The 18,211-nt window shown below is 45.2% G+C and overlaps 1 protein-coding gene across 3 annotated transcripts in view; it reads right to left on the bottom strand.

Annotated features, from left to right (window-relative positions):
• Positions 1-18,211, bottom strand: part of LOC146197702 (uncharacterized) — a 152,641-nt gene that overhangs the window by 73,762 nt on the left and 60,668 nt on the right. For all 3 annotated transcript variants that reach the window (XM_084599612.1, XM_084599611.1, XM_084599613.1), the window contains 2 exons: positions 17,123-17,279; positions 2,198-2,289 (listed from right to left, as the gene is read on the bottom strand). In XM_084599612.1, the coding sequence (XP_084455738.1) occupies positions 2,198-2,289; positions 17,123-17,279 (249 nt within the window). The remainder of the gene's footprint in view (positions 1-2,197; positions 2,290-17,122; positions 17,280-18,211) is intronic.

Below are 18,211 nucleotides of genomic sequence, written 5' to 3'. Positions count from 1 at the left end.
AAATGTGTGAATATCGGACCGTATGAATATGGTCCAAACGACATCTATCAAGGGCCACCTATCACCAGACCTATATGTATCTATTTTTGTAAATAAGCGGTTTGTACTGCAAGACATGCTATCACACACATAAACACACACACACACACAAAAAAAGAATGAACCATAAAACAGAGGTTAATTTTTCAAACTTTGGGGACCGAAAAAAAAAATATGAAAAAAGCTAGAGAATATGCATTTCTTTTTTTCTTCTTTTGCATCTAGCCCAGTTTGACAATCTTAGTCAAAGGATCTTATCTTAGTCGCAAGGCTCATAAAACAATGTTTTACTGTCTGGGCAATCCACAGCTTGTATTGTGTGAGGGCAGCTCCAGAAGAGCTCAATTGGAAGCCGTGACTGCAATCAGTCTGTGCCCAGAAGTGAGCCCAGTACAAAAACAAAACAAAAACAGAATGTTGATTCAAAAGCAGACACAGAAAAAAGACAAAAAGAAGAGAAAAACCGCAACCAAAAGGCGAAAAGGCAAATGCCGAAAGCAGATATGAAAGCAAGTTGTAAGTAAAGAAAACTGACAAGCGAGCACGTCTTCAGCCCTTGATTTACGCTTCTTATAAGCTGGCGATGACTCGGTGGTTTTAGACACAATACAGTGAAAGCTCATTAATTCGAATCTCAATCATTCAAATTTTCGGATAATTCGAACTACACTACTTACTCCGGCCAAGCTCTATAGAGATCTGTGTATAAAAAAGCCCGTTAATTCGAACGAGAGTCAGTTCCGCTACGGATAATTCGAACTACGCGCCGCCGCGTCTGGGCGGCTTGGCGCACATCACGCGGCGAAAAAAAAAGAAAGTAAAGAAACACCTCCGTGATCTGAAGGTATAATTAGCGGCTGCGAACGCCCAAAATGGGGACAGAAGCTGGAACCAGGTAAAATCATGGAAAAGTGGGTAAAACTTAAATGGCGCCATGACCGGCGCGGCAGCCGGCGGCGTTGGAGGGAGGGGACGGCGGCCGCGGCAAAGTCGGTGCATGGCCACGGCGGCGGCTGCCTGCTCTCTCTTCTGCGCAACCTCCGTAGCTCGCAACTAAATACTCATTAATTCCAACCCTGTTAATTTGGAAATAGGGATAAGTACTGTCGGCGCGCCATGAAAGGCTATGGTCTCGGACGAGCACTATGGGTTAAACTGTTTTTTTGTTGGTTTTTTTTTTGCGATAGCCATTCATCCTTCCACCCATCAGTTGTCAACGGAAGCACACGAGTCAGCCGGGATCACGACACCGGCTTTTAGCACTGTTCGCTTCAAAAGCAGCTTGCTGCTATCGCGCGTTCCTATTATTAGAGTGGCAGTAGACGGCGCACGGCCCAGTCGCTCATAGCGCGATAAAGCGAACATACTAAAAGGGAGGCTTGCACAACCGGACAAGCGCTGGCTTTTTGCAAAGTTGTGACCTGAGCGGTGAAGCGTACTCAAAGAGTGGAGAAAGCAATGTGGACGCAAAAAAGAAAACTATGAGTAGGCATTAGAACGGCGTGACGCCATCTGAAATAAAACTAAAATGCCAATGACGCGCACTGCAGTGTCTGAAACGTCGCATGGCCATAACATGGCCGCAGAAAGTTGTCCCCGAGCATGGCAAATTTTTGCAGCTTCTTGGAGGCATTTTGGCACAGCATGTTGCAAATTTACCAAATTTCACGCTTATAGCGCAGCTTGGAGTAGAAATATGCAGCTCTATCAAAATGGCGCAACTGGCACAGTTGTACCCTTGAATATACTATTACGCAAGGATTAAGCAAAACTTGTATGCTCCTGAACTGCGATTTCTTGAAGCAGGCAGCAAGCCATCTTGTGGAAAAACCCACATACTGAATATAGCACGACAACTAAGCACAGCAACATACAAATGTGACCTGTCCGTGCGATAAATGCCAGAGAAAAAAATGAAGAGGATGTTTTTGTACTGTTTTGCCGGAACTTTACACTTGAACTTGCAACAATTTGTCCAGTTAGTGTGGTTTTTCTACACCTGGATTAATGAATGCCAGTGCAGTATATTGAACTGTAGGCAAATAGTTAAAAATTCTAGATACCGACTTGTCTAATCAAACATGACCGAAATAACAAACCTGCCCGGCTTATATATTAAATATGGAAGATTCGCATATCAGTAGTGAAAACAGCTTACCTTCTTCCATGTTGCTATTGTAGTGGCATCGTAAAGCCTGTCATATTCCACGATGCAGAACACGCAGCCCACCAGGCACATCTCAACAGGCACTGAAACCAGAAGGGCATGTTTCAATTCTTTTCTTGCAAAGTTAAACATGTTTATAATGAAAAATGGTTGTTTGCTTTTCATGTGAAGACTTGAAAGGACACCAAAATAAAGACATAAAAATACAGGAATTCACCTTGAAAATGTTTACTGTAAACCCCCATTACTCAAAGTTATAATGGCTGTAAAATTTTTCACATTGACGGCCGTGCAACTGCTGCCATCTCCATTATGGTTTGCACGACATGAGTGTGATAGGACGAGTGGGGTGCAGGAGTTTGCATGTACTGGACGCACCATGGCCAGGCTGGAGGAGTGCATGTGGTTCCCAAGCCGCCGGCCACAGAGGGGCCTGCTTTTTCACGCATGTTCCCACTCTTGGTCTGCATGCCCTCATTGCCCCAGGAAACAGATGCATCACTGGCACTCTTCACCATCCCTTCTACCGATGCGCGAGAGCTATCGGTGTCGTAATCTTGTGAGCAACCGTATTGCGGCAATGGGCACACACTGCTCACCCCATTTCCTTTTTTTTTTATCTCTTTCAGTTCAGTTCAGTCGTTCAGTCGTGTCCGACTATTCGTGACCCTATGGACCATGTCACGCCACGCTTTCCGGTCTCTCACTACCTTCCTAACATCACATAACTTCATCTGCAGCGCTTCGAGGATGCCAACTAACCAGCGCGTTCGCTGCCTACCCCTTCTCCGGCGACCCTCAACCTTTCCCAACATCAAATCTTTCTCCAGCGACTCCTCTCTTCTCATCAGATGACCAAAGTAGTTGAGCTTTAACTTTAGAATTTGACCCTGCAATGAGCAGTCAGGGTTTATGGTCGACAATATCGACTGATTTGATCTTCTGGCCGTCCAAGGAACTCTCAAGAGTCTCCACCAGCACAATTCAAATGCGTCAATTCTTCGACGGTCAGCCTTCTTCACAGTCCAACTCTCGCATCCAAACATCACAACTGGAAAGACCATAGCACGAGTTATATGGATATTGGTTGGCAGACTAATGTCTCTGCTCTTTACTAGGCGGTCAAGGCTAACCATGGCTCTCTTTCCCAGAAGCAGGCGTCTCTTAATTTCAAACACGGGGGCCAGTTGGTTGATCATTCTGTGGAATACTGCGCTACTTGATAGACAGAGACAAATGTCGTGTGTTCATTTGTGTGTCGTCTTCCATTTGTTGCGCTTCATTCGCGTGTCGTCTTCCATTTGTCTCTGTCTATCAAGTAGCGCAGTATTCCACAGTCTCTTAATTTCATGGCTGCAGTCTCCTTCCGGGGTAATCTTGGAGCCCAAGAAGAGAAAATCTGTCACAGCTTCCACTTCTTGTCCCTTGATGCTCCAGGACTTGATAGGGCAAGACGCCATGATCTTTGTCTTTTTAATGTTCAGTTTAAGCCCAAACTTCTCACTCTCTCCTTGTACGTGCATCAGAAGTCTCTTGAGTTCCACTTCACTTTCTGCCATTAAAGTGGTATCATCCGCATATCTAAGGTTGTTGATACATTTCCCAGCAATCTTCACTCCAGCTGAAGACTTGTCCAGGCCAGCTTTCCTCATGATGCACTCTGCATATAGGTTAAATAAGCAGGGCGACAGTATGCAGCCTTGTCTCATTCCTTTCTCAATTGGAAACCTTTATCTCTTTAGTTTTCGCTTATTTTGAGCATGAACTATTGTAGTGACATGTAGTGAAAGCAAAGCACAGTAAAGTGAAAGTTGTGACGACTGCTGTGTTAGCCATTTAGATGCACCACGAGTGCTGGAGCACGGCACATTTTATCAACTGTGTTCGCTAGCTACAATTGTAGATGCTGTTCTCATGTCGGACTGCGTTTTATCAGCACGAAACTTGTACTTTCAGCCAAACTTTTAGTAACTCCGCACTAGCCAAGAGATAGAGAGCATTGCGAGTTTGTTATACCAAGGTCAACCGCTGCAACAAATTCGTTACAGAGTTTTCAAATATATGCATTTCAAGGGGATGGTGATTTGGAATTGAGAAACCTCGTATGGCCGAGCAATTAGCTACATGGAGGCTCAATAAGTAGAAGTTTAACTAATACAGTAAAGCCTCACACCTCGTGCATAACTCTAGGGACCATGGAAAAACACTGTTCAAAGCTGCAGCATGCTCTCTCCAAAACTAGCATCTTTCTATTTAATTTTGATACCTATGGTATTCCAAGAAAAAAACCACATAGGGAAGCCTTTATTCATGAAGAACCAGTGAAATTCGTCCTGTTGGCCTGTTAGTAAATAGAAGTGCATCCTTGAAGGTAGTTAAACCAGGCCCCAAATTCTCCACAAGGTGGTAGCTGCTTTTCACTAAGGCCCTGGCAGTGCTTGGGCAAGCAGGCAAGGCACATCTAGCCAGCACACAGAGTTCCTCATGACAGAGCCTGGACTGTCTTCAGCCTCCTCACTGGCGCCATTAGCATTGGGTGATGCTTTGCCAGTGACTGAGGTGATAATGTCACTATTAGAACACACTGGAGACACCTCAACTGCATTGCCAGAGCCTTTGAACATGTCCATCAGAGACATGCATCGTCTGCAAAACAAGCGCAGCTGATGGCACCATGTGGTATATTTTAGCACAAATAAGCAAGCAGTTTAACCGAGAGAATGTGGTTCCCATTTAGCATTACAACAGTTGGTGCAGTACAACTCGGGTATAGGATCTGTGCGCATCTAACTCTAGAGTGGTATGCATGCCCCTGGGTAGGCAGCGAAAATTTAATTTGCCCACCCACAAGTAATGCGGTTCCCCACAGGCCTGCTTTGGCACCTTTTGGGCGCTGGAAAGAATAACGCTAACTGCAGTATTGTTAACTGTGACAGCGCTTATCAGAATTCGCCGCTGATCCCGAATGTGATAGACAGGTAGAAACGTTCAATTCAAATTGCTCAGTCATCATCAGGTGTAAGATCTGGTTATATTATTTATGAAGAATTATTTTCATCGCAGATGTGCTTCTCGTCTTAAAACAAGCTCTGCCTTTTTGACACATGTGCCCTTCAAAGTGAAACAAGTCAATATAATACCGCATTTACTCGCATAATGATCGCACTTTAAAAAAAAAAAAACTGACGCAAATTTCGGGGTGCGATCATTAGGCGGGGTAAATTTTCCACAAACAATTTTTCAGCACCGAAAACGCAAACAAGTCGCAGGTCAGACGTCTTAGAACAGATATCTCGATTACAACCAAAAATAAAAGATGAGTAAGGCTTACCTTCGCAATAAAAACGCACATTGTAAAAGCATCACACGAACCGCACAATGCCCATTTATTTTTTCTCGTTCTGTACTCTAATCAGAGTCTGAATCCTCGCCATCCTCGCTTTCATTGCTGCACGACTCATCATTGGAAACAGCAGTGTCGTCGCTGGGAGCATCTTCCCAATCCCACAGAAAGTCATCTTCTGTTCCATCCAACACGTTCAACATGCCTGTTTTCTTGAAGCTCTTGGCCACTACCTCGTCGGGGATACTGCTCCACGCTTCTGCGATCCCCGAGCAAAGCATCTCCACGGAAGGCCTTCCGATCTTTCCGCTCAGAGTCAAATTATGCTGGCCCATCGCCATCCACTCTGCATAAAGTCTTCGAACATTGTCCTTGAACGGTTTGTTCAGCGATACGTCGAGAGGCTGCAGCAGCGAAGTCAGACCCCCAGGAATCACTGCAATGTCCGTGCGTAGCTCTTTAAGCTTAGCACGCACGCTGTCGACAAGGTGACCCCTGAAACTGTCCAAAACCAAAAGCGAGGGAAGCAGAAGTGCTCCTGGTCTTCATCCCCAAACAGTCTTAATCCAGTCGACCATCAGGTCTGCAGTAATCCATCCTTTCATTTGTGCACATATATGGATGCCACGAGAAGAGTTTCCCTTTGGAGTAGCCTTCCGTTTGAGACTAACGTATGGCGGCAGCTTCTGACCGTCGGCCGTCACAGCAAGCATGAATGTGCATCACTGCTTTTCTGCGCCAGACGTCTTCACGAGGATGCTCTTGAGCACCCTCCTCATTCACAGTTGTATTTCGGGGCATGTTGAACATCAATGGAGCCTGATCGGTGTTTCCAATTTGCGACATGAGGTAACCGCTTTTTTCGTGAAGCCTACTGACGAAGTGATGGAAGTCTATCACTTTGCATTCAAATGCGGATGGGAGCCACTGCTACAATGACATCCGCCGCCTCAGGGAAAGTCCATTCTGTCGCATAAAGCAAGTCGTCCAACCGGAGCTAGCGCGGAAATCCTTTGCAGCGATTCCCAGCTTCCTGGCAGTTGTGTGCGCCTGCGTCTGTATCATTTCTAATGACACTGCACAACCATTCTTGCGCAGGTCCCTCACATATTCTAGGACCGCCTCCTCAACGCGAGGGAACTTGCCCGTTTTAGGTCCGCGGAAAGCCCGCCGTGTCTTGCTCGTAGGCATCAGCTTCTCGCGCTGCTTTTTCCAATAGCGTATCCTGGTTTCGTTGATGCCGAAATGCCTGCCAGCAGCACGGTTGCCATGCTCCAGTGCATAGTCAACAGCCTTGAGCTTGAACGCGGTGGTGTAACTGGCATACTGCCCCATGGTGAAATGGCGTAAACTCACACAAAACCACAAAGCATGCTGCAACGCTGCCGAATTGAAAAATGGTGAACGCCGCAAAGCGTGTTTTAATCAAAGAATCATGGAAACTCGTCGGAATGCATTCGATGCCGGATAACTGCAGATCAATCAACAGGCGGCTGCCGCTATAACAATGCGGGACATGGAAACAAAAATAGCTGCGAAGGCAAGTTCGGGGTGCGATCATAAGGCGGGGAAATTAAAAAATCGAATTTTGACCCAAAAATTCAGGGTTGCGATCATTACGCGAATGCGATCATTATGCGAGTGAATATAGTACCTAGTTTGTTTCCTCTGTCATGTGATGTATGCCATCAGCCATATGGCACCACTACTTCACTCCCATCTTTAGTCACAAGTTTCCCCATGTTGTAGGCATGGCTAAAGTGGGATAGCTTAATGCCTTTAGAAACGTTTTCACCCTGAAATAAACTCATCAAGGCCACTGGCCAGCCAAAATCTTGCTGTGGTTACAAACATAAAGGGCTCATGCCTGGACGCAGGAAGTGGCTGGGGCATTGCCTTCACTGTCATTAGCAACGATGCACAGTTCGTTGTTGTTCTCTTATCATGCCATTTGAGAACTGCCATTCATGTTAAATGCTTAGGTTATCTAGTTTAGTGACTTTACTATTCAGCCAGTGTGCTAAATACGACAGTGTGGCGAACTTCAGGAGAGCTTGTGCGATTTGGAGAAACAGCAACCGTTATGGCTGTTTGGGGTATGTCCACCTTCACAACACTCAGTAAAAGCTCGTTAATTCGCACTCCACAGGACCAGAAAAAAGTTCTAATTATCGAATGGCCTCGAAAAAACTGACAAGAACCAATTGTATTACGATAAATGTACCTATTTAGTCGCCTAACGAACTCACTCCATGATGAACCCACCCAGCCCCGATTTGTGCCTGTGAATCTGAAAAAAAAAAAAAAAAAAAAAAAAAAAAAAAAAAAAAAAAAAAAAAGCCGCCAGTCGTTAGCGCGCGCCCCTCTGTGCCGTCACAGTCCACAACACATTTCTTGGCAGTGCGCCAAGATGCTGTGCAGTGATAACGGCATGTTTACCTTTTAACTTTAGCTCCAGCAGGGGAAGGGGGGGAAGCAAACTTGGCAAAGTGCCAGCGCTTGTCTGGTTGTGCAAGCTTTTTTTTTTTTTTAGTATGTTCACTTTATCATGCTATGAGCTACTGGGGCGGGCGCCGTCTACTGCGATAGCAGCAAGCGGCTTTTGAAGCGAACAATGCTAAAAGCCAGCCGGCGTCATGATTGCGGCTGACTCGCGTGCTTTCGTTGACTGATGGGCGGAAACATGGATGCATGAAGGAAGGAAGTTCTTTCCATCCTCCATGGATGGATGGCTGTTGCAAAAGAAGAAAAAGAAAAGTTTATCCCATAGTGCCCGTCCGAGATTACAGCCTTTCATGGGCGTTGGCTGGGACCGCGCCGACAGTACTTATCCATATTTCCAAATTAACAGGGCTGGAATTAAGAGTATTTAGTTGTGAGCTACGGAGGTTGCGCAGAAGAGAGAGCAGGCAGCCACCGCCGCGGCCATGCATTGACGTTGGCTCGGCCACCATCCCTTTCCTCCAACGCCGCCGACCGCCGTGACGGTCATGGCGCCATTTAAGTTTTACCCACTCTTCCATGGTTTTACCTGGTTCCATCTTCTGTCCCCATTTTGCACGTGCGCAGCCTCTAATTATGCCTCCTATCACTGAGGTGCTTCTTTACTTTTTTCTTCTGCCGCGTGATGTGCGCCAAGCCGCCCAGAGGCGGCGCATAGTTCGAATTATCCATAGCGAAACCGACTCGCGTTTGAATTAACGGGCTTTTTTATTCACAGATCTCCATGGAGCTTGGCCGGACCAAGTAGTATAGTTCGAATTATCCGAAAGTTCGAATTACCAAGGTTCGAATTAACGAGCTTTCACTGTATATACCTCTGAATTATTGTTGCATACTTTGTCACATTCTTCTTGAAAGCACATGCCAACTGTGAATGAACAGCTGTGTACATGGTAAAAAGAGAAAATTCTCTGAAAAATTTTGTTACCATGTGCTTCTATGGGTAGCGCTCCTGCCTCGTTCCGGTCGCTGGGACTGACTCTCATGAGCCAAATATTGCAGTGTTTTGACAATTGAAATGATGTCACCTTTGAAATGATGTCTCATAGTTTTCCGATCTGTTCCAGAAAGTACTCAGCTTTTCTTCACAAAGGGGCATTATTATAAGTGTGCTGCAAGATCATAAAAATGCCTTTAGAACTTTTGCCTACAAGTATTCCTATGCAGTGAGTTTCCCCTAAAGATGCAGAGATGGCCAATGGCAGTGCTGAACACAGCATAGATGGTGGCGCTGCCTGGCGGATGCACAGAGCCTTTATCAAGCTTCAAGGAAATAGCAAAATGGGTCTATATATCAACAATTCAATTAAAAAATGGCAACAGACAAGCTTATTTTTAACTTAGAAGCAGGGCTACACTGAACGCACAACAATGAAGCGATTCTCGAAGTGAGAGGCTGCCTGCTGATGTGCTGCCAGTGCACTGCTCGCTTGGCATTGCTAGGCTAACCTGCTCCACCTGGATGGCATCTAGGCCGTGCTACCATACATCCATGGAAACACACATCCCTGAAACAAGTCAAAAGGGCTATCCAGTGGTTAACACACCACATCTGCTGCTCCCGCTTTGATCTTGGCATGATTCCACACTAGGTAAGTTTCTAGGCAATGGGCTAGTCTGGCTTCTTGCTGCTCAGTGGTCTCGGCAGCCTGTCTGGCACGGCTGCGGTCTTCGTCTTTAGAAAGACTGACTTCCCCTATGTCACGCTGCCTCTTTTTGACAAGCCACCTGGTGGATGCGCCCAACACTACGCTTGTGGTTTTGGCTGCACTCGCCAAGATGATGTATGTGATTCCATATGTACCTAGATTAAACGAAGGAACAGAGCAAACTTGATGATGACGATGTTTGCAACAGAACGAGAGAGAGTGTAGCAGTTGCACAGGTAGTGTGATCAGCTTCGGCATAGTGCTCTAGTGCCTGGGCCAGGGAAGCTGATCTGTTCGTTCTGGTGAGTGTTCAAATCCCAGCAGCAGCAATATTTTTTCACAAAAGTTCTTTTCACAATTTCGTTACAACCAAGGTCATACGGTAGGTGGTGTTGCTATGTGATATCGCATTGCTGCCATGGCAACCATCATTATTTACCCGTTCCGTAATAATGAGACTGATGAATGAGAGCAGTAAGCTCTAAAAAAAATTATACTACAGTGAAACCTCGTTATAACGAACAGTTAAAAAATCAGAAAATAGTTCGCTCTATCCATAATTCGTAATACAAAATTTTCTTAGAAAATACATGCAAGAGTAGCAAAATTCTATAAGAGAAGGCACAGCAACTCGCGACGGTGCCTACTTGGGTCACGTCCATTTATTTACGCGCAAACAACTGCGTTAACGCGGCCTGCTTTTTTGTGTTGATCGCGTTCCGTATCACGCCCTGTTCCACAGTTTGCAAACACTCAACAAGGGCAAACCCATTGCTCTCAATAGCACTGCAGTGGCGGCGCAGTAAATCCAATGCAGCAAGCGCTTCATGTGAAGTCGGAACGTTCTCATCGTCTGCAGGGTCAGCCTGAGCTTCGTCTGCGGGATGTTCAGAGACTTCCGCAGCAATTTCGACGTCCATCAGCACAGCCGTGGTCGATGCGATGTCGTCGCCATCTACAAAGACTTCTACAGTCATTATTGCGGGCATGTCACCAACAAAACGAGATAAATCGTCTTCTACAGTCATTATTGCGGGCATGTCACCAACAAAACGAGATAAATCGTTCCAGGCTCATCGAGCTCGCGGAGCTCTGCTTCTTCTTCATCGGGATTATCCCCATCGTCATTTGATGCACGGGCCTCTGCTGGAACAAAACCTGCATGCCGAAAGCAGTTGTCAATCGTTTCGCATTTCACTCTGTCCCCCGCCGCTTTAATGCTCCCAGCAAGTCATCTTCAAGTCCTGCTTCACGAGAGGAGAGTCAATCAGTCTCCTCTTGTAAACTGCCTTGAAGGCCCTGATTTTATCTTGAGCTTGGTCTTCAACGTCAGTGCTGCTCTTTTTTTCACGTTCACCGCCATCACAGACCTACGCACACCTGCGCACCACACTCGACACGACGACCGACGCAGCCTCCGCCGAACGCTACGACAGCGCCGCCGCTGCTAACACTAAAACCAAAAAACGCGAAAGAAGCAAAAACCAAAAAGGCAAAAGCAACATTCGATCGCGCCGCTACCACTGCTGCTGAAGCGGCGCTGTCAGCGATTGTGAGATGTGAACGATTTTTCATGGCCTCAGAGATCACCTCCGCACGCACAAACAGGCACGCGGGGGTAATATCGGAGGCCATAAATTTCTTTGGCTGTCAACTCCCAATGCCGTCGTGGCATCTGTGGCGCTGTCAGCGCCTGCGAGGTAATCCTGAACGTTTGCTGCACCGCACAACACATATGTAGTGCAACGAAGCCTGCCTCCTGCGTTGCGAAGTTCGTAATATCCGTTTTATGCTGAACCGCGTTCGCTGTGGGAAGTTAAAAATACATGTGTTTGGCAAAAATATTTCGGAAGAGTTCGATATATTCAATAATTTGTTATATGCGTGTTCGTTGTATCGAAGTTTGACTGTAATAGGTTCAACGTGAACGTTGTGCTGTCCACTGCAAACAAACTGAAGGAATTGTGCTGGAAGTTCAACACTGAGAACATTCACAGCACTAAGATCAACACACTAAGAAGCCAAAAGGAAGGTTGTGGAGCACAATATGAAACAAGATCCGTCGGGGTAGTCTGCAAAATCCCTCTTTCATGTAGGAAGTCATACATTGGACACACTGGGCACTGTCTCAACTATCTGCTAAGGGAGCAAAGGATTGCATGCCACACTCTGCAAGCATCTGGCAGCCCACTGCTGATGATGTGAATCCCAAGCTGACCCTTCCCCATGAACTTACAAGGCAAAATTCAAGGACACCACCACTGTGGCAAAATCTCGCAACACACTGAGAAGGAAAATGAAATTCGATTTGAAAGGAGACTTCATCAACATTCCCTCTGCAGTGCTGAACAAGAAAGAAATGCAGCTTTAATTGCAGGACTGCAAGTGCTGAAGATAAATTTTTGAAGGTGCACAGAGGTGATGCAAAAGAAACGGCTGTGCATGCTACTCTTACGCAGAATCAACAAGACCTTCTAAATCGGATATCGTAAGGTGTGCAGTATGTGGCAGCACACTCTCCGCATAGCTACGAAGCAACATTGAAATGTCATGTAGTTCATAATCCAGTCTCCACTTGAAGTTACCTATCAGTGCTCATGTGTTTTGCTTTCTTTTTCCTTCAGTTCACAGTGTGTGCTTAACTGTGTCACTCCCGTTTTTTTTTGTCCTGTCTAACGTATGTCTTCTGCCCGTTTGCAACAGCTGAAAATGGTTGGTTGGTTTGGTTTGTGGGGTTTAATGTCCCAAAGCGACTCAGGCCGTAGTGGAGGACTGGAAATTTCAACCACCTGGGGTTCGTGCACTGATATCGCACAGCACACGGGCGCCTTGCTTTTCACCTCCATAAAAAAGCGGCCGCCGAGGCCGGGATTCGATCCCGCATTCTTGGGGAACAGTAGTCGAGCGCCCTAACCACTGCGCGACCTCGGCGGGGTCACACCTGAAAATGCTTCTGAATATTGCTTCTGAATATAAACCAACTAGCCCGAACACAAGCTTTACTCAGTGGATAGTGCTGTGGAACTAGTCACTGCCCACTCTCATTCTGTAACCTGAACAGTACACACAGAACAATTGCTCATTAAAATTCAAGTACAGCTGGTTTCCACAACACCTTTGGAAGCGAAGCATGCAACAAGAGTACCACCTTAGGTTAAGGGGGGACACGGGTCTTTCGGACCAAAAAATCGCGAAAAAATCACTTTTTAGAAAATGTGATTTGCGAAATCAGTATCTCTTTATCTACCTATCTGCTAAGTTTTTCATCTCTAGGGTCGGTATTTTAGTCACAATGCCAATTTATATAATCGATGTCGCCCAAATTTGGGCCGAAAACGACCCCCGAAACAACCATTTTCCGCGAGGCGTAGCTCCCATTTTGTGCGCGGCACCGTAGCCATCTTGGTCTCATTCGAAAGAGCCGCCTTTCGTCTTCAAATTGCCGCCTCTGCTGTTTACATCCGCCCATTGGTCGCATAAAAAATAGCAAAAAAGAAAACGTGGCATTTGCAATCCCATTGGCTTTCGGGGTGCACGTGACGATAAGGCGTCCCCGCATTGGTGGAGTTGGCTGACGGCGTCTGCTCGGCGCACCCGAGCCGCGGGGAGACGGCGGACCGGAGACGTGACGCCGGCCGCGCTTGGTTCCGAACCGCGAGGTGCGTTCATGGCAAGAATTTGTGAAAAAAGTGAAAAAAAAAATAGTTGAATAATCATCTCAAGTGATGCCCTGCCCTGGCTGTGCGCGCTCAGGCCGACGAAAATCGTGCGCCGAATGATCGTGTGTACCAGCCTGAAGTAGGCCTAGCGTGTTCCCCAGCACGGGGGACTGCTACTGCCAGCGGTCGCACCCGCCGCGACAGTGATAACGCAGGCCGCAGATGAGCAGAAAGATAAGCTCAAAACAGGAAAAGCTTGAACTCGCGCCAACTCCAGCAACGAAGCGGTAGACGGATTGTGTTCGTAACGATGACGGCAGCGCGGCGGACAGTCCGCTTGGCGATGCGGAGTTCACGATCGTCAGATCTAAACAATTTGCCGAGATTGGCGAAGCGTAAAACATACGGCGGCGATATTGGCATTTAAAAAAGTGAACGGGGATAAGGAATTGCCGTCAAACTTATTCTCCAATGCGTAAACTGCGGGACACGTCGTCTTCGTAGAGCTCACCGCGCGTTTGCGCCGATCGGACCTCGTTTATAGTCCTTAGGGAATTCACTTGCTTCCAGTGCAATGCAGAGCACTGGGAAGCAGCAAACAGCTCCAAATAACATTTCTTTTCTGCAATAAATGTTCCTCACCGCGGTCTTGATGCGAGGACGTAGCAAAACGACGTACATAAAAAAAAAAAAAAAAAAAAAGTGACAACTGAATGCGCTGCAACTGCAAATCAAAATGAAAGAGGCGACACTTGGACGTTGGAAAGCAAAGAGAGTACATTCCTGGAGGTTTATAGCCATTTTAAATTGTAAACGTGTGCATTGCACCAGTGAATGTCTGAGAGCAGAGAGGAAGCGTGCTTCCTCACGCTTCCTCTGCAGCCTTTCAGACTGCAGCAAAACGAAAGCAGAAGGGCAAACCCAATGCAGATTACTGTCCAGGAGCCTTCTAGGCCACAGTGGCCTGCATTTCTACAGCTTTTGATTGATTAAATTAATGTTTGACATTGCAATTAGTTTTTCCCATTTTTCTCAAAATGAAAATTTTGCCTACCCTTCTATTTTGCGGGTGGCATTGTGGCTCTCCTACTCGTTACTTTGTAATGATTTTTTTTTTTACTGGCTCGTGAGTGTTAAAGGAACACAATAAAGCTATTATACAAGGTCTCAACTGCATGAAAAATTTTTAAACATAAGAAGATGTAGAAAGGGGGTGGTTGCACTTGTGAAGCTGAAACTTAAAACTTCCATAACTTTGGCTTGTAGTAAGGCAGGAGCACAAAACTTGTTTTATTGTGTTCCTTAGACATTCAGGAACAGATCCATGTGCATTTTAGCAATTTCCCTTCAGTAGATATTTTTACAAGCTTCCCGCAAGTCTGGAACAGCAAAGCTGCTGTAACTACTCAGCAAACTTATGTAGAAGAAAACTAACAACATATTTGAAACCAGCACAAGAATTTACATAAACCCTGCAAATTTCATACTGACAGGACAAATATTAAGAAAATTTTGCTCAAGACCCATGTCCCCCCTTAAGTTGGCTTCACTGCCTGACAGCGATGTGGTGTGGAAAATGAGAGTAAGAACCCAAAGATCAACCTCAAAAGCACCCCAGTCTAACCCCTTTTCGTGGTTTCATGCCAACAGCACTGTCAATGTGTATCCAAAGCCTTGCCGCCGACCCACTCATCTCCACGTCGAAAAGTGTTCAATGGGTGCCAGAAGGAGAAGCACCAAAGGGCGCGACACACCATTCGATATATTGTACAGCCGGAAAAAATGGAGCTCGATATACTACGCGACTTTCCAATACTTTTTCAGGATTTATAATGTATGTTCTTGACATAGCCAATAAATCGAAATAATCTGGGTCCACTACATTCAGGCTCAACTGTATAGCACAGAGAAGCACAGAGTGGAATTGACATCCAAATGACGAAGCACTCAATTACAGCATTAAAACTTCCTACATAAACGCACGTGAGGAGCCAGCCAGCAAGAAATACAGAACATAAAATGACTGATGGTCACGAGCAGGAAACGGTACTTTTGTATAGCTTTGTATGACAGTCTGCAGCAGAAATAGTTTGACACCAAAATGAAATTAAAAATTAATTATCTTTTTGTTTAAAATTAGCAAGAAATAGAACTTATAGGTTTTACGGTGCGCACATTATTTTTTTCTCGCTACTTGTTTCTGCTCCGTGTCTGATGTCCAGAGTATACATTTGGTTTGAGATTGAATGCAAATTAGTTTTCCATATTCATTCGATAGTGAATGCCATTAGATGCTAATGCCATTTGATTTAAATGACACTAAATTTGCTTGTCTGACAGGGGTACTAAGTCCCCTCCTCAAAAATTTAATGGCTCCTCACAGCCACCGAAGGTGGAGGGCCTACCAGCCAAAATTGGAGATAAAGAGCCTGCAATGCCCTTATAAGAGAAGAGTGCAATGACACACAAAAAAAGTTTCCCAGGAAAACAAGAGACAGCTAGCAACACATATGCATCTGTGCTGAATTGTAGCGAGGATGAAAAACACTACAACTACCAATAATTGACACAAGAAGCCATAGTACAAACCACTTAATAATACTACCCCCAAAAATATGACATCCCTGAGCAATGTGGCACAGTGAGTAGGAGTGTGCAAATATTAGAAATTTCAAATACGAAGTGAATGTGTTTGTTATTAACTTCGTATTCGAAAAATGGAAGTTTGAGATTTTACAATATTCAAAAATAATGAATACATAAAAAATTTTCGGATTAACTGCAGTATCCCCGCAGTGCCCATTTCACCGCTACGCTCGACCAAGTAGACTGTGCAGTGCTGCAATCCCAAAATGCAATGGGGCCGTTTTGGGAAGAGGATCTTCCCGACAGTGCGCACTAAACGAAGCCCTCTTCAGCTAACCGGGATAAAAACATTGGGCTTACTTCAATTTCATCTCAAATGAAAACAACCATTATGCAGGCGTTCCAATAAAATTACTATTATGCAAACAGCTTTTAGCAGTTTTTGCAGGACCATTCTATAATTTGAGTTTTCGGTTAATTCGGACATTTTTTCTAGTCCCTTGAAGGCTCAATTGATGAGTTTAACCTATGCAGCAGCAATATGATAGCTCCACCCAGTTTCATGCAGGTCCTTCCTGTACAAAAGCTGGTACCAGGAATCATGTACAGTAATTATACTGAATTTTTCAGTAAGGTATAAACTTCTGTGCAAGTCTAATTTAATTTAATTTGAAAGTTCCATGTGATTTGTGAAATGAACAAGAGAAACAATGTTTGCTATAATTAATTTTCCTTTTTTACTGATCAGATATTCGATATTTGATTCGGTATTCGAAGCATTTTTTTCCCCATATTCGTATTTGATTCATATTCGAAAATTTCACTATTTGCACACCCCTAATAGTGAGTATGCACAGTGTCTAACTTACACTTAAAGCTTTCAATAATTAACCCAAGTCACAGTGTCAAAATCGGTTGTCAGTGCATCAATACAGCATATATCCGCACCATGTTCTTGTTCATTGCTATCTTTCGTATCCAGGAACAAATCTAAGACACAAGTGTAGAATTCAATTGCGCTGAGTTAGAAAGGGCACTAAAATATGCCGCTGCAAATAGTATAAGGCTGAAACACATGAATGCAATTATACCTAGCTGATTCATGCATTACTCTAGCGGCTTGTAGAAACATAGGCAGCACAGACAAAAAATGGAAAACACTGAATGTTCGACTTACCCTGGGTTCTTGGATCATGACCGTAGAAGTGAGCTTCAACCGGCATGTTGGCATTTGCCTGCACTTCGGTGCCAAAGTTTCTTCCATCACTGGGCAAGTGCTGGGGTGGAGGCCCACGGATTGGTCGGTAGGAGGCAGGGTTCATCAATGGAGCTTCCTAGTTGGCAGCGATAAAGCCCCAAAAGATTTTATATAGAAAGCAATGCTTAGCTGCACACACAGAACATTTAGTTTCATGGCAATGGCAGACACTTCCAGTACAACACTGCTTCCAGAAAAGGCCTTACAGAAATAACCACCACAGCCAAATATTAAACAGCTTGGTAGCTAAGAACCATGTCTTCTGGCTTAAAAAAGGATAATGTGACACAACCACAAGTATGGCATTTATTCGAATCTAGGCCAGCATTCTTTTTTTCTTTAATGATATTAAATATCAAACTGATAGGCTGACTTAGATTCAAGAAGCCATAAACCCAAGGACAATTTTAAACTGGAATAATTGTATGCTGGTGGTCCCCGAACAAGACTTTACTAGGAGACAGCACTGCAGCCATTACTAATACTAGCCACAGTCAACAAAGTACTTAAAAGGTAGCTCTGACTTCATGCAAGAATTCCACAGGCTGTCCAGCTTCGTCTTCTCCCATTAACAGGAAGCCAGCATGCTGGATATGAACGGCGCTTGAAGGTCTACTAGGCACAGGTGTGTGCTTTTAGTGCTATGCTTTAGGAGTAAGCACAATTTTGCAAAAGTTCTCATAAATTATTTCTCGTGACACATGTAAAGCTGGAACCCTCAAGCCTGCACTTCCCTTCTATGTTCTCGATTTCTACCCTGGGCACCTGACCGATGGAGTGAAAGCTGCGCTCACCAAAGCTTGTACAAATGTCACAATCATACCTGGCGGCATGACAGACCAGCTAACTTCAAGGGATCGAAAAAGCTCGTGTTCCTAGGAGGAGCAGAAATGCTGTAGATTGGGATGACATTTCGGAGGGCTTGGTAGCACACTCGTTCAGAAAGGGCTGCATTACGAATGCACTTGATAGATCACAAGATAGTGCATTGTGCGAAGAGGACAGTGA

The sequence above is a fragment of the Amblyomma maculatum genome, chromosome 3 (assembly GCF_055883805.1).
Source record: "Amblyomma maculatum isolate TAMU_Amacu chromosome 3, ASM5588380v1, whole genome shotgun sequence".
Classification (NCBI taxonomy): domain Eukaryota; kingdom Metazoa; phylum Arthropoda; class Arachnida; order Ixodida; family Ixodidae; genus Amblyomma; species Amblyomma maculatum.
Note: the sequence above shows the minus strand (reverse complement) of the source record. Positions and strands in the feature narration are given on the sequence as shown.